The 17,084-nt window shown below is 34.9% G+C and overlaps 1 protein-coding gene across 3 annotated transcripts in view; it reads right to left on the bottom strand.

Moving 5' to 3' along the window:
• MMRN1 (multimerin 1) overlaps positions 1-16,670 on the bottom strand; it is a 67,389-nt gene extending 50,719 nt beyond the window's left edge. Inside the window, exons 1-3 of one of the 3 annotated variants that reach the window (XM_058721908.1) lie at positions 16,289-16,313; positions 15,146-15,251; positions 10,650-11,468 (exon numbers count right to left, since the gene is read on the bottom strand). In XM_058721908.1, coding sequence (XP_058577891.1) covers positions 10,650-11,224 — 575 coding nt within the window. In that variant the 5' untranslated portion in view covers positions 11,225-11,468; positions 15,146-15,251; positions 16,289-16,313. Of the gene's footprint in view, positions 1-10,649; positions 11,469-15,145; positions 15,252-16,288; positions 16,314-16,471 lie in introns of those variants that run through there. The other 2 variants (XM_058721906.1, XM_058721907.1) reach the window with 2 other exon arrangements.
• Between the last annotated feature and the right edge of the window lie 414 nt (positions 16,671-17,084).

Here is a 17,084-nt window from a genome sequence, read left to right on the forward strand (position 1 = left end):
AATACACAAGATATGAATAAAAATGAACTAGATTGGGTTTAACAGACATTGGGACCCTAGACATTAACATCAATGTACTTGGAGGCAGAACACAGGAAACCATCCAAACTGAAGTACAGAGGGAAAAATATTAAAACATAAATGACCAGAAACTCAAGTGGTCTAAAATATATGTGGTTAGATTTCTTATGCAAATCCACTGACTATCCTAAATACAGAGAATGACCAAATTCAACAGAAGCAGTTAAATAGTCTGTCAAATAAGCACTGGCTGCACGATGGTTGAGGATTGTGTGTATGAGGCAGGAAAAAAGTACCATCATCTATACATACTCCGGGCTTTGGAAAAAAAATGGTAGATAGATAGATAAATAACAGATAGGTAGTAGATACATACATAGATAATAGATAGATGATAGATATAGATATCGCTTATGAGGATAAATCACAGCGTTGCCTGCAGAGATCTTTTAAATTTCTAAACAGTAAAGCAATCTCATGACTAAAAGAGTTGAGCAGGCAAAAAGCAGACCAGCAGATTGCTCATGGCCCAGAAATCTTTGATCCAGTATAAACTGAAAGAACTATCCACAGCAAAAGAGCCCCTGGTGTGACTCATAATTAGGTTTATGCTACTGATGAAATAAGCTTATTAAGGGATGTTAAAAATGTAAATTGAAACTTTAAAACAAAATTATTGGCAAACATAAGTTTAAAACTAGAAAATTAAGCAAGATAAAATAGTGACGGGCAGTATAAAGGCAAAAGTAATGATCCCAGACAAATATTTGGCTTAAATCTAGAAGTCTTTTTACCTTTCCAGACTGATTATAGTGGATGGAGAGCAGTTACTTTGAAGTGTTTAGCTTTCCATGGGGTCGTAACCCTACAAATAGAAGACTGCATTTGGGATTCTCTTTAAGGGTAATAACACCGTTTCTTTTGTGCTGCAACATGTACTGAAAAAAGCTTGTATTGATTCTTTGGGTTTTCTTTTTCTTTTTTTTTTTCTTTTTAATTTTTTTTAAAGTTTATTCATTTTTGAGAGACAGAGAGAGACAGAGCATGAGTGGGGAAAGGGGCAGAGAGAGAAGGAGACACAGAATCCAAAACAGGCTCCAGGCTCCGAGCTGTCAGCACAGAACCCGATGCAGGGCTCGAACTCACAAACCACGAGATCATAACCTGAGCCGAAGTCGGACACTCAACAGACTGAGCCACCCAGGTGCCCCAGTTCTTTGGATTTTCCAGTTAATAGGTAAAGGTTTCTTCTAGGGAAAAGCAGGCAGCTTTGGTTATTTATGAACACCAGCCTAGCTTGCAGACCACACAGACTAGAAGGTAGAGAAAGGATTCTAGTTTGACTTACACAACTTGAAATCTTGTGGGTAAAGAATTAAGAGAAACATTGTAAATAAACAATTTATTGTACTTTTGATTGGAATTTTTTAGAAACCTAGTCTTTCAAGGAGCTAGTAAACAGACAAAATTAAAAAAAAATGTTTTTCATTAACTCGTGATTTGCCATTTGAAGCATATCCTGACCAAACCATGACTCGATCACATCCATTCTTATCCTGAACCAAGAGTGGACTGAAGCAAAAAAAGGATTTATTTAAATAATGACCACAATGAATATTTTCTTTAATAAATAAAAGACAACAATCTATCAGTTAACATTGTCCATTTATACTAGTCTTTAAAACTCAGGTTAATAAATTGCTTTCCATCCTATTCATAAAAGGTTGAATGTTTAAACTTGTATACTGATAATCTGTGGCTTGAGTTGACACAATAGCATGAAAATAATAGGTCCTGAGGATATTCACGAGACATCAATAAAGCCCCCACCATAAAGTTGCCAATGGTATGTAATTTTTTCTAAGAAGTTGGAGAAGATTTATGTTTGGGGAGACTTTCTGAACGGAGGGGCCTTTATGATTTTGTTTTCTGTCATCTCCTTATTGAGATGAATTTAAGAATTCAAAGAAGAACAAGAGGAAAATGAAACCAAGCAAGACAGACATGGCTACCTCTGAAAATTAAAACATTCTCAAAGAAAGAGGATTGTTTTGTAATTCTCATATCAGCTTCCCACACCTCACCTAACATCCACCTATGCCCCCCTGACTTGAGAATCATTCTTTACCTTGTGACTAAAGATGACTAAAAATTACATATGATAAAAATATATACATGTATGAATGAACTCATAAATGCTTCAGGGAAAGGGCTAAGTTGCCCATGGGATTTAACTTATAGATAAAAATATTAATTAATCTTCACAAGAGAATAATTCATTCATTCTGCCACTGATTTATCTTATGAAGAACACGTTTGTTTTAATTATAGGATGATGATTGTATGGAAATACATCCCAACAAAAACCTACCTGAACTGAGTGTGACCATTACTAACAGCAAAATTATGAATTGATGTACATCATTGAACGACACTAAACCCCTCAAATACATAACAATTAAATCCCCACCAAATTCAGTGATAAGTGAAATAGACATATTCTAAATATATCAAAAGTAGTCATGTGTTTTTAATGGCAAGTATTTGCTACTTTTGTAAATCCAACCTGCTCATTTCTCCACTCAATAACATATGTGGTCAACTCCTTCTCTTTCTATCTCTTTCTGTCATATAAATTAGTAAAAAGGAATTTATTTTAAAGGCAAGAATATATCCTAACAAGCCTAAAATTTTTGGTGTCAATAATTAGGAAGGAAAATATCAAATAAAGCCTTATTTAGTTCAATAGTCTAATTACTAAGTTCCAGAGGATAAATATGTGTTTCTAAGTTTGTAAGAAGAGGACAGATTTCAGATAACACCACTAGTCAGGGGAAATGTTCTCCCTAGTGCATTATCCTAATTTAAGAACATCGTTAAAATATCATGAATAACAATAGCCAAAAGGTGGAAACAATCAAAGGGCCTACAGACAGATGAATGGAAAAACAAAATGTGGTATATATGTATCTATCTATCATCTGTCTATCTACAATGGAATATTATTCAGCCTTAAAAAGGAAGGGGATTCTGTCACATGCTACAATATGAATGGATGAAAAGGGAAGAGAAGGGAAAGAAAGCATTTCTATCAGCTTCACAGCCATCATAAACACATGCTTTTCCCACCCCTGTAAGTCAGATTTGGAAGGTCATTTCTGATGATGAAGGGTGGCCTCCTGAACAATATTTTCATTCTCTTTTACTCCACAAATGCAGGCAAAGGAAGAGAATATTGAATTTCCTTTTTTTTTTTTTTTAAGTTTATGTACTATTTTTAGAGAGAGGGGGGTGGGCAGAGAGAGAGAGGGAGAGGGAGAGTCCCAAGCAGGCTCTTTGTGCTGTCAGTATGGAGCCAGATGCTGGACTCGACCCCACAAACAGCAGGATCATGACCTGACCAAATTCCAGAGTCAGACGCTTAATTGACTAAGCCACCCAGGTGTCCTGAAGGAGATTGCATTTCTGTGTCCAGAGTTTTGTTTCTGTGTTTTCCCTGAAGGAAGTGGAAGGGGAAGAGCAGTGGCTGGGCTACCTACATAATGAAACAAAATAATAAGGAAAAAATTTTCCTGAATAGAGAGGCATGTTATGTAATTGTTGACTTATGCTGAAGCCAGACTGCCTCCTTATACATTTTGACTCTACAACTATTAGTCATTACCTTGTTCATGAAATGTGCCGTCTTCATATATACAATAAATATAATAATATTACCTATCTTACAGGATGGTTGTGAGACCAAATGAATTAACCCTTGCTGCAGCTGCTGATTAAATGAGTCAGAGAGTTAGTAGGATTTTTTTATGAAGGGAATAGATATCTGTATATCTATTTATATATTTATGTATCTTCCAATTTTGCCTTATATAGAGAGACATGGCTCCTTTTTCACTTCTTTAATGACCTGATAAATTTATCTTAGCCACATATATATATATATATATGTATATGTATATATATATATATATGTATATGTATATGTATATATCTGTATATATAATTACGTATGTATAATGGGTCAAAATAATTTCCAGAAAGCCATTACAGAACATTATCATCATCATTTATATCCATTTCATATGATGAAGCTTAGCTCTTAGATTATATATCTATATATACTGATATCTATTAGTAAAGTATATACCTATATATACTGATACATAGATATATATATATATATAGATAGATATATATCTGTTCAAAATGTTTCTACAGTCTTAAAAATTATAACATAAATACTTCCCAAATGTTATTGTCTTTATTTTTTTAATCGAACTATAACAAGAACACCATTATGAGATTATTAATATGAGAGGCTAGAATTTACATGAGAACACCAGTCATCAATGAGAAAGTTCTCCAAAGGAAATGTACACAATATGAAAGAAGAAATATTAGAAATTGAAGGTAAGTATTTAGATTTAGTAAAAAGATTCTTTATATGTAAAACACACACGAATAAATCATTAAACTTTTGTATTTAGTTTTGGCTATTAATCCAAAGGTAAGTTCATCTAGATAATAATCTCCTTAAGAAAATAACTTATTTTCAAACAAACAAAATTTATGTTTGTGATTCATTTTATTTTAGTGGAAGTACCTTTATATAGTCCATCTTTTTCAAAATTCTACATAATATTTAAACTTGGATAGAAGTATTAGTTTTATTAAAATACCATGAAAACAAATTTTGAAAGGCAATCATACAAAGCTCAGATCATGGGGAATTTCTGATATTCTGATACTTTAATTTTCTGGTTAATTTAGGTTTTAAAAAGAAACTTTTCTTTATATGCCAATGTTTGCAATTAGAGCCTTTTGTCAGGCATCATCAATTTGCCTTCTACAGTGGACACATTACGATAAATATAATTGAGTTTTTGATGATAGATTATGGTACAGGGCCTCGGAGTCACAAATTATTGTATATATACAATATTTTCAGTGTAAAATTTTAGGAGAATGAACTGAATATGTCCCCATTCCAGGGACTGTATATGGGTTTGCTTTTTGATCCAACCTACTTTTTAACTTTGAAAGCTAATGATAGTAAATTTTTAAGAGATACGTTGAGTTAGAAATGTACAACATATATACATATATAAGTAACAATTCTTAAAAGTACTTAAATATAACCTTTTTTCATAAATTTGTTTTATTTTATCTCATTTTGTTTTATTTTTTGTTTCTTTTCCCCACACTGTGACTTCAGGCCATTCAGGGACATTGTCAACTGCTTCTATTCCAGTAGGTGTCAGGCTCTCCCAGTGTGCACACCAGAAGGCCTCAGAAAAGGCAGGCAAACAGAAACTATGATGCTCTATTCCATACTTAATCCAGTTGCTTTTGTAAACGGACTCTTGTAGCATTTCCTCTTAAATAATGTTTAAAATAATATTTTCATACTGAAAAAACTAAAATGTGTGGAAATACAAAAATTTCTCATTTAATCACCTAGACTATATAAGCAGTTGTTAAATTCCAGCATGTATAATTCGATATGTATTTATATATTCAGTAGTAATTTAGTGAGGAAAATATCAAAGAAATGATAAAAAGGAGATGATTAATTAGAAAAAATTAAGACAAAGAATATATTGAGTATCAGTTTTCACTGGCAGTAATCTAGGAGATGCATTAATTTCCCAAGGAACTTTTAAAAATATTCTTTAACATATGGTGTGTTTCTCTTGAGAATTTTACAGCTTGTGAGAATAATTTCCTTTGGATGCTGTTAGGTTGGATAATAAGTTTGCAAAATTCACACGACATCGATTGAATGTTTGTGTCTCCCTCAAATTTATATGTTGAAATCCAAATGCCCAATATGATAATATTGGGACTGGGGCCGTTGGGCGATGACAGTGTCCTCTTGATGGGATTATTGCCCTTATTAAAGAGGCCCAAAATCGAAATCTGGAAACCCAGAAAAGGGCTCTCACTTGCTTGTGCTGGCAACCTGATCTCAGATGCCCAGTTTTCAGAACTATGAGAAGTAAATTTCTGTTGTTTATAAACCACCCAGTCCGTGTTATTTTGGTATAGCAGTCTCAATGAACTGAGACAACATACAAATTTAATTGATCAGACTTTTCATATCCAGAACCTACTCGTAATTCAAAGAAATAAGCAGAAAAATGCATATTATGATAGAATTAATTTAATGGTTAGTTTTTGTAATTTTAAACATCACTTTTTAAAGTGTGGTGTTTAAAATTTTTATTTACAAGTGGTCTAGAGAAAGATTTGTAGAACTTACCATTTTAGACATTATATTAGAAATCATAACTCATTTAAAGTAAGCTACCTATTTGTACATCAAACAAATTACATAGCTTATATAAAAAAAATAAGTTCTAAAAGACACCTCATTAAACTCAGCAAATAAAATGTTCCTCTTGTTCAGTATTCAATTTTTTTTTCCTGTATGCCACCTTTCATTAACATTTTACCATATTTATGACCATTATGTATATAAAATAAGATAAAATAACAAAAAATGTAGAAAACTCTCTGACTAGCCCTGGTTTCTGCTTTGTTCTCTCCTCCCTTTCAATAAAACAAACAAACAAAAACACCCAAAAGGAAACAAACAAAAACACAAAAACTCTCCTCAGTCAAGTGTCCATATTTCTGTATTTTCCAGATTTATATCTCTAGTCTTAATCTCTGCCCTTAACTCAAAATCCATCCAATAATTAGCTGTTGCACAGAGTTTTGTTGAGCTCTCTTTCTAGGTGCCTGGCACTGTTGTGGGCAGTAAATACAATAGTAAATAAGAAAGGCAAAGTTTCTATTTTCATGGGATGTATGTTCTTTTATGAAAAGATAGAGAATACATAACTGCCTACAGAAATTAATCAAGTCATTTCAGGTAAATGCCATAAAAAAAATAAGGGTGAAAAAATAAGGATGGTAAATTTATACTAGATAATCAGAGTTCTCATTGAGGAGGGACATTAAAGATGAAGTTGCAGGAGGAAAAGAAATCTTTCTATACTGAAAGGAGAGCATTCTAGCACAAGCAAACAGGAAGTTTCCTTGAGATGCAAATTGACTTGACAAGTTCAGTACCCACACAGAAGGCCAATGCGACGGGAAGAAATGATGTTGAATGAACTTGGAGTGTGCTGAAAGATGAGATCATAGAGATAGGGGGAGTATCAAGCAAGACCTTGTGGGCTATGGTAAGGATTTAGGAGTTTATTCTAAATGGAATGGAAAGCTACTGAGTAATCTTCAGCATGTGAGCAAAATGCTAAATATCACAGATTTTAAGACAGTATCTCTGAAATCAAGAACATATTTTAAAGTCATGGGGCACCTGGGTGGCTCAGTCAGTTGAGCATCCAGCTCTTGGTTTCAGCTCAGGTCATGATCCCAGGGTCATGGGATTAAGCCACTCATCAGGCTCTACACTGAGCCTATGGGGCCTACTTAAGATTCTCTCTCTCTTTCTCTCTCTCTCTCTCTCTCTCTCTTTCTCTTTCCTTCTGCCCCCTCTCTAAAATAAAAAATAATAAAATAATAAAATAAAAGCAATGGCATCATTCAGTCACTATTGTAAGACAGTGGTTTTTGCCATTGCCTTGGAAATACCTTAACCAATTTCATTTACATTTTCATTTTCAGTATGCAATATATATATATATATATATATGTAACATATATATATGTCATATATATGACATATATATATGTTACATATATATGACATATATATGAAACATATATATGATAAATAAACCTAAACATTCTAAGAAATAATGTCATACTTTTCTTTCTTATTACTATGTAAAATAATGTGTCACAAAAGATGAAGTCTTACATCAAATGAAAGACATTAACCCAATTTAAAAGTTTAAACACCTTAAATATACACAATGACATATGTCAAATTTATTTATTTATTTATTTATTTATTTTAACGTTTTGTTTATTTTCGAGACAGAGAGAGACAGAGCATGAACGGGGAAGGGGCAGAGAGAGAGGGAGATACAGAATCGGAAGCAGGCTCCAGTCTCTGAGCCATCAGCCCAGAGCCCTACGCGGGGCTCGAACTCATGGACCGCGAGATCGTGACCTGAGCTGAAGTCGGATGCCTAACCGACTGAGCCACCCAGGCGCCCCCCCACCTTTTTTTTTTAACGTTTTATTTAGTCAAATTTATTTTTTAAAAAGTTATAGGATCCCTCACTTGTGTGGGACATGGATTACAGGAGGTGAGAGAGGTAACGTGGACAAGGTAGCAGTCTGGGGTAGATAATGGTTGCTAGCAAAGGATGGTGTAGTAAAGGTAGAGAGGGATTTGGGATATACTGGAGGGAGTACTAGGAAGACTTTGTGATAGGTTAGATAAAAGCTAGGAGGGAAAGAAAGGTGTCAAGGAGGCATCAAGGGTTTCTAGTTATGGAACAAAGCATTTACTGAGATGGTGAAGATTCATGCACATGTGTGCAGGAGTTGGGATTGTGGGAGATGGTAAGTAGGCAATCGATGTCTATCAGTACCTCATTTCAATTTCACCTAATATCCTCCTTTCAGGGATGGCTTACTGGCCTTCAGAGTAGTCCATTCACTCTGTTACATATTCTCAAAAGCTTCATGTAGAATGTTTATCACCATTTGGATTCTCCATCAGCATTTGTAATTCACTGTTTTACCTCCCCATGTCCTTCCCACTGAACTGGAGACTCCGTGGGGGCAGAACAGGTGGGAGGTTTCATTCACTATTTTACCCTCAGCACAAGCACACTGCTGAGTACAGTTTACGTCCTCAGCAAATATTTGCTCAATGCACAAATATGTTAATTCTAATTTCTTCTTTTTATCCTGCCTATTTCAAAGTGCTTGGTCACTGACCAACAACCACTCTGCCAGATAGGAAACCACAGCTTTGGTGTACCCAGGAGTTTCTACAGCACTAGGACAAGAGGAAGTACAAAATGAGACAAAAATATGCCAGAAAAATCCTGTAGAAAGAGGTGGTATTCCTTTTACTTAGAATCACTATAAAATTGCAAGAGCAGTAAGGAAAAAACAAACAAACAAACAAACAAACAAACAAAAAACCCAAACACAATAACAACAAAAACCTAAAATGAATCAGCCAGATTTCATCATAGAGAAATAAGAATATGTCTTTGGGAAAGATTCTTCTTTATATTCACATATTAATCTATAAATTTTACATTCAGTTTGTTAAATATTTATTATGTACCTAATATAAGTCAGAGACTTTGCCAGCACTCAAAATACATCTCTGTAAGAAAGGAGATTGCAAAGTTCACTCTAATTGTAATATACTATTATAAGTGCAGTGAAAGAAGAATTCAAGGAGAGCTCTCTCAAAGTTAGAAGGGCCACCTACCAGCCTGAGAGGGCTTCCTGAGAAGCCCTGAGAGGGCTATTACTATTGGGGGTAAAGGAAATAGATGGTGAGAAAAGAAGAAGATGTTATCCAAAGGGACGATCAGGGAACAAAGACAGGTTTAGCAAACAGCATACTGTGGACCCAAGAGCTACAAATTTTACTCGCCAGGAAGTCACACAAGATGAGGCTGGGGAGGTAGGCAGAAGCCAGATCAAGGATGGCATTGTATGACCAACTGAGTAAGGATCTGGGCTGTATTCTGGAAACAAAGGATAGCCTCTAAATGCTCATAGGCATGGATATAAACTGGTCACTCTCATTTACCCACTTAGGAGAACAGACTGCACTGGCTGAAGAAATATCATGTAGGGGTAGATGGCCATGTCGCTGCAGCCACCCAACCTGGGTTTGAATCTTTGCCCTAAGATTTACTTTTAGGTGAACTTGGTTAAATTATTTAACTTCTCTGGAAAGAAAAAAAAATAACAGAATCTTCTTCATGGAGTTATGGTAGTGATTCAATGATAGGAGATATATATATATATGTATGTGTGTGTGTGTGTGTGTGTGTGTGTATTCACTCAGAGCAGTAGAGTAGGAACAAATGTCATAAAGTGTTTGCTATTATTATTTGCTGATCAAATGAAAATATGTAAGACATTATCAAGGCTTCTTTGCATCAGCATTGTGTCCATAGGGGATGGAACTGTTTTCTTTACTACCATTATCAATTACATAACATAAGGAGTAAGAAGGTTTGAACTTGATGGAAAGGATTAGCAAAAGAAAGCCTCAGGCTTTCTAGGACCCCGAGCTGTAGAATCTCAAAGTACAGTGGATACTTTTCTCTAGGAATAATTTAAGATTATTTTCACTGGAAAATCCATGGGATGAAGTTCTGTTCACATCCCAACTGTATTGTTCTTTTTTCTTTCATGTGATGGGTGTAGTTCTGAGCACCACCAACATACCCTTGAGTTGAATTAACAATAACAGCTAACAGTCACTGGAGTTACACTGTTAGTGAATAACTCCAGTAAAAAACCCTTTATAAGTGACTTTGACCACTTCAATTAAAACAAAATTGCTGCATTTTTTTGTTCATCTTTTCTCCATTACATAAAGTATTGTTTGATTTACCTTATCTAATTGGAATGTGATTGAATTTTATCTTGACCATGAAAACATTTTCTGACAGTGAGACAGTGGACTTTATAGTTAGGGAGAAGAAAAAAAAGAAAATGTTTCTTACTTTCCTCTAGTTGTTTCAAAGCTTGATTTTTGATTGTTGGTTTTCTGGCTTCCACTGCTGTCACCTCTGCTGAGGTACGTTTCCCGTGGGGATCGATTTCCCACACCGCCTGCAACAGAGTCGGGAGAGATTGCCTGTTGGTTCGACTTTCTGGCAAAGCTCTGAAGAAATTTCAGTGTAGAGTTGGAAAGGACCACTGACTCTTCTCTTGGACTGAACTTGAGGCTAGGTTTGGTTGGGAGGGCAAGCGTCTGTAACTTCAGCACCCCTTCTGTCTTCCCTGTGGGTGTGAGAGTTTGGTTTCTTACACCCTCAGGAGGTGTGCCTGTCTCTGAGGGAGGCACTGTTGATTTTAGAAGACTATCTTGAGAGGTTCTTGTCTCAGGAATTGTGGCTATCTCAGCAGACGTGATCTGAGGGATTGGCAGCACTTTATTTAGAGGAATTGTAGCAGAGGCCATATTCTCCTGGGAGCTTGCATCCTCTGATGTAGTCCAAGTATACGTGGTGTTGGTAAGACCAAAGCCCCCAATCCATAAACTTGAAAGCAGGACAAATAGCCCTGCTCCCTTCATCTCAGTAGTTTGAAGGAAGAAAGCTCAGGTGAAATTAGGAGACACAGTCCTTCTAGTCTTTTCGACAGCTGCTCCACACTGAATCCACTTTCAGAGCTTTGCCAATTTGAGATATGTAGAGGAAATAAGTGTCTGTGTTTTGTAGTGGACTCAGGAAGTTTGATTTCCTGTTTCTGTAGATTTTGTGTGATCCGTGATCTCTGTAGGATGTGTCTATGGAGGTGGTGAAGGGTGTCTGACGAAGCTAAGGGTAAATGGGAAAACACAGGCAATTATTATCAGGAAAACCCATGAGAAAAACATGAAGTAAATTTCCTTTCCTAGGTCCACTCCTGTTTCATCTGTTGCTGATACTGAAGAGTAATTTTACAATGATAATGGGCAGCATGGAATTTTGTTTGGATAGGCTGAATCAAGGAACTTAACATTTTGTTCTACTACACAAGGACATTGAGAAAAAAAATGGTGACACTTCTTTTCCACTGTGCCCCATCCAGAGAATCACATTTTGTTCAAGTGCTTATATCCATGCACATACACAAACACAAACTCACTAACAGGGTCTCTGCCCTTTTACACATCAGAGGCTGAATTATGAAAAAAATAATATAAATACCCCTATTCTTATAAATATGCTTCAGCCAAAGCATTACTTGAAGTCACTCTTGAGGATAAGTAACAACAAAAAAGAAAAGTATAAATTATTGAATTATACAGATATACAAGGAACTCACTTTAAACTTTGCTCTCAAAACTTCTACCAGAACCAGTTAATGGAATGAATAATCAGAATTTTGGATAATAATGGATGAAAAAACAGTGAAGTTACACAAAAATAAATTAAAATGGGATCATATATAATGTTTTTTTTTTTTACTTTGTGGTGCAAAAATATATTTGCTTCAGGTAATAGAGAATTAAATTGGTCTAATTTAGTATGGCTGTTTTCCTAGTAGAAATGCTTCATGGGATTTATGATTTCATTACTACAGTAAATCTCTGATTCTCAGGCTTCAGTTAAGCTCTCTCATCTGTAAAAAGTTCCACAGCAGACCCATTGGACATATAAATAATATAACAGTTCATCCATTCATTCATTCTTTCAGTAATTACCCAAACCTTCAGTCAGCTTCACAGCAAGGTGCTCTCTTAGGTGCTGAGATTATAAAGCAAGAATATTCTTGGCTCTCTATTTGCTTATGGTTTATTCTATTATCTGAAGGCCAGATATACGTGTAATTAATCTTTCTGCCAATTTTTGTGCCAGGCATTATGTTCTTGCTGAATATTCAGCTATAGAATTATTTTTTTTTTCAGAATTGGATAACCAGAAACCTTGTGCCTGTTGGGTTATGTAGTATTGTAGATGCACACTACTGTCCCAAATCCTGGATACAGAACACCAGGATTTGAAAGAAGGTCTAATTTGCTCTGAACTACTACCTACTTGGCCTTAATACTTTTTTCCCCTTAATTTTTGTCACTCACTTCTGCAAGTATATTAACATATTAGAGATATATAATATGAGATTATTTAAACTAAGACACATAGTAATCAGTATCAACTCTAATTAACTTTGATATGAAGTACAAAGCATCTGTTTCTTAGATATACCACAGAATAATCCCACAAGCCTTGCATTAGTAAAAGAGAAAATAGGTGCAGCACAGACAATCCAGACAGCAATTCGTCACTAAACAGAGCAATGAAACTGCATAATTTTCACAGGACAAACATGGTTTTCAGTACTAAAAAAAAAGACATTACAGCATCTTTTTCTGTAAAATATACAAACTACCTGGGGCTTAAAGCAGACTAGTAATTCTGAAAAGCCCAAGTAAAATTTTTCTTATAGTGTAAAATTTTAAATCCATTTTCTTAGATTTAGTAAAAGTAGATGAACAAACTTTCCTGAAAGTATAAGAAACAACCAGAATAATGGCACACATAGATTAGTTTGTTTCTATGGTTTGTGAAAAACATCTTGATCTTGTTCAGGACAAGTGAACTTTTGTGGTAAAGGGTCACTCACTGGATCTATAACTGGTAACAAATAGCTCTCAAATGGTAATAAAAACTGAACTGAGCTAAGCAATTCATTTTGCTCTTGTAAGGTATTGACCAATAACGACTTTTGGTTATCCCCATCCTAGCTTACAAATGACCCTGTGATCAAAAAGCTAAAGGTTCTGTACCTCATTATCAGTTCACCAAGGCATCTTTTGATGTAACTCCCCAGAGAATCCCAAGCTCATTTGAAGGCTTTAGATGTATGGATCATCCCTTAATTGGAGACATAAAATATCTGTACTCCAGAAACTGTCAGAGGCCTAACCTCAGATTTTGCTTTCTAAGGCTTGTTAATACTTATCAAATAACAATTAACAAAAATAATATTCCTGTGATTGCTGCCTAAAGGCTACTCCATCCATTCTTCTAGTTACTTGAAATACTATCTGTGGATTAGACTATACCATCAGAGTTTTATATACATATATCCCATCATTGTGCTACAGCCTTCATTGCCCACTAGATTGTTTATATTAGGGTTTACCCTATTACCATTTATTCACTTTAAGTAGTTTTATAAGAAAGAAACTAAGAAACTCATCATATTATGTGCTATCAGGAGGTTTTTATGTCATTTTTCATTGTATCATAAACATAGGATTGAATTACATATCGCAAAATGAGTTCTCTCTAGGTAATGAGATAATGGATTCATTGTATTTTTCCCTTATAATATGCATGAATCAATTTTCTAATCACTAGAAAAAAAAGATTAATAAGTTGAAATAAACATATAAGTGAGTTAAAAGAGAATCTTAGATTAAGGATTTCATTGTTTATAGATGGTGCCATCTATTATTTAAAGCCACATTTATGACTGTGAAAGTATTATCTGTGTAGAATAACTTCCACTAGATTAGTAGGATTTCTTAGCAGCTTCTTTATTTCCTCTTAACACGAGAAATTCTTATTTTTAAAAATAGTTTAAAACATTTAAAATAATATTTCATTATCACCCTCCTCCATAAATTGTCACTGTCAAAAAATAATTACAGAAAACAAAGTTCTAAGCATTTTTCAATTTTATGTTGCTTGAAAGTATTGGAAAACTTTGAATGTATATATAGACAAAGGGAATTATAACCATACATTAATAGGGCTAGGGGAAGGAGAAAAATAGATTTAAGTGAGATTTTGATAAAGCAAACAGTTAAATTTGGCATATTATTTAATTCTCCCAGGTAAGTATTCTACCCTCATTTTGCTGATAAAAAATTAGGTTGAAAGAAGTTAAATAATTTCAAGGGGTAACACACTGTTAATTGACAGAACAGATATTTATATCTTATTCTGATTCTTTCCACCATCTAATAATGCACTCCCAAAAAGAATTGATAACTTCTAAATTCACAGAAATTTAAGGAAAAGAATTGTCATATTGTCTTAAATTCATTTTTTCAGTGGTTTTTAACTTCCTTACTTGTTGCTTTATCTCACAGCTAAAACATATGTTGAGGCACACTAATGAGTTAATGATTTCTATTAGTTTGAATTTATGGAATTAGAAGGGAAGATCTGTATTTTTATAAGTTTGCTTTTAGTGTAATCTTTTCTGATTTTTTTTCCTCTTTGGTTGGGTGCCTTCTTCAATTTCTGTACAGTATTGTAAGGGATGACAGTGTCTTATTTTTGACAGCCCAACAATAATTTTCTTTCATTTGTTAAATGGAACCTCCAGGACAGCAGAAGACTGCTATATCCTCAGCATCTAGAACAGTGTTTGGTGAGCATTCAATAAATATTTGTTGAATAAACAAATGAGTGGTTGAAACTGAATGTACTGAGTATATTCCAACTCATAGCTACACACACACACACACACACAATCTAAATAAACATAATATACTTACTGAATACAGCTTCAGAAGTCTCCTAGAATATCCATCCCTTCAGCCAGATTGTCTCTTGTAAATCTTTCCTAAATAAATTTTAGGAAGCCCACTGTTTTAAACTCACCTGTTTTCAAAATACATTTTAGATAGTTTATTTTGAAGCCATAATTAAAGCAAAGACTAACAGCTATGTAATAAGGATCATGAAGCAGTAAGAATGCCAGAGAAAAAACCAAGGTATCAAACAAATTAAAATTAAGAACAAAATTTAGGTCTTAGTGGGCTGGTAGGAAAGAGAATATGGAAGTATAGTGAATTATGTAATTCTTAATATTAAGTGAGAGAAGCATATTAGTTTCTCAGGAAACAAAAATACAACATAGCTTGTCTTAATGTTAAATTTTTAATTTTAAAATTAAGAACATTAAGAACACATTGATAAGACAAGACAAAATATCCCTTATTAGTGAATGTATATTGATAGTTTGTAAAATCATCCTAGTGTGTAATTTATATTTCCCATTTAAATAAAACAGTACACTTCAAATGAAAGAGATAATTTTAAAATTCTTTAAGACCAATTTCTTTTGAAAATTTTGGAAATAATAATATGTCACTTACCAATTTATGTCTGGCTATTGAGTGACTTCTCCAGGAAATATGGAATACATACAATTTTCCCTTATTCCTCCCGCCAAGTACATATTAAAATCCAGGACACTATATGTAAAACAAATATAAGAAGACTCTGAAAGGTGGAGAAAAAAAGGCAGACTGGCTAGGAGGACCCAAAGAAGAACACAAGATTGAGTTCTATGGATTTTCTTTTTTTCTCATCTTCCAGTGCTGGAGAATTTAGCAAACTAGAAACACCAATGGCACAAACAATAAAAGTTGCGAGAAAGGCCAAAAGAACTAAAAAATGGTCAGCTTAGAAAGACAGGAATCTATTTAGACAAAAACTTCACTATTCCCACCAACCACTACAGAAAAAAAAAATGTGATACTATCCCCACACTTGCCAGCAAAGGCTGAATGGAGAGCCTTAGATTTCCACCCTCACAAAATTGTAACAAGGTGTCAGCCCCCATTCTCCCCCTGGGTGTCAGAAAAGGCCAATAGGGAAGCCAGAAATTTCATTATCAAGAGAGCTCCACTCACTGTGATAACCGTCCAAAGGCTGGGGAAAGGGCAAGAGAACTTAAAGACATAATGGCTTTGAGTCATGCCAGGTCTTCACCGAGTACACTGCAATGGTCCCCTCCGAAAGCTGGAGATAAGGAAAAGTTTGAAGAAATTGGTGTAGAAATTCACAGATAGGTCTGGAAAAATAAGAGAACTCACCAGAAATTTTTAAGAAATGATTTCTTACTGTGATTTTGGAGGTCTTCCCTAGTGTTTTAATCTTCCTCTTCACCCCACTGATGAGGGAGAATTCCCACCCTAGGGTTATGGGGATACTGAACATGTGATACTTGCCACTGGATGAATGAGACTGGCAGCAGTCCATACATATATTCACACTGGGGAGGACAACATCTCATACCACACTGGTCGCACAGAGGTAGCATGTAGGAACAGAGTGAACAACCAGGGGCTACACGAACCAGGCTTTGTAATAACGAGAGGGTGGGCTGCCTCCTGGCTCCCATGGGAGGATGCAATTGGCTTGTTTAAATAATTCTACAGGCTGGCAGGGAATCGAAACCCATGACTTAGAGACAAGGAGGAACTGAGCCTGGTCCCTTTGATAAGGAGGACTGTTTGACTAAGGGACCTTATCCACCAGAGCAGAGTGTGGAAGGCAACTTGTGGTTAGGCCATCTAAGCCTCCTGGGTTTCACATGTCAAGGCAGCACATAATATTGCACTTTTTTTTTTTTTTACATAATATTGCACTTTAACGTTAGATCTTATGCTGCACAAAGTTCAGAGAGCCTTTTTCTGTGTGGTAAAG

Source organism: Neofelis nebulosa, chromosome 3 (assembly GCF_028018385.1).
Source record: "Neofelis nebulosa isolate mNeoNeb1 chromosome 3, mNeoNeb1.pri, whole genome shotgun sequence".
Taxonomy (NCBI): Eukaryota; Metazoa; Chordata; class Mammalia; order Carnivora; family Felidae; genus Neofelis; species Neofelis nebulosa.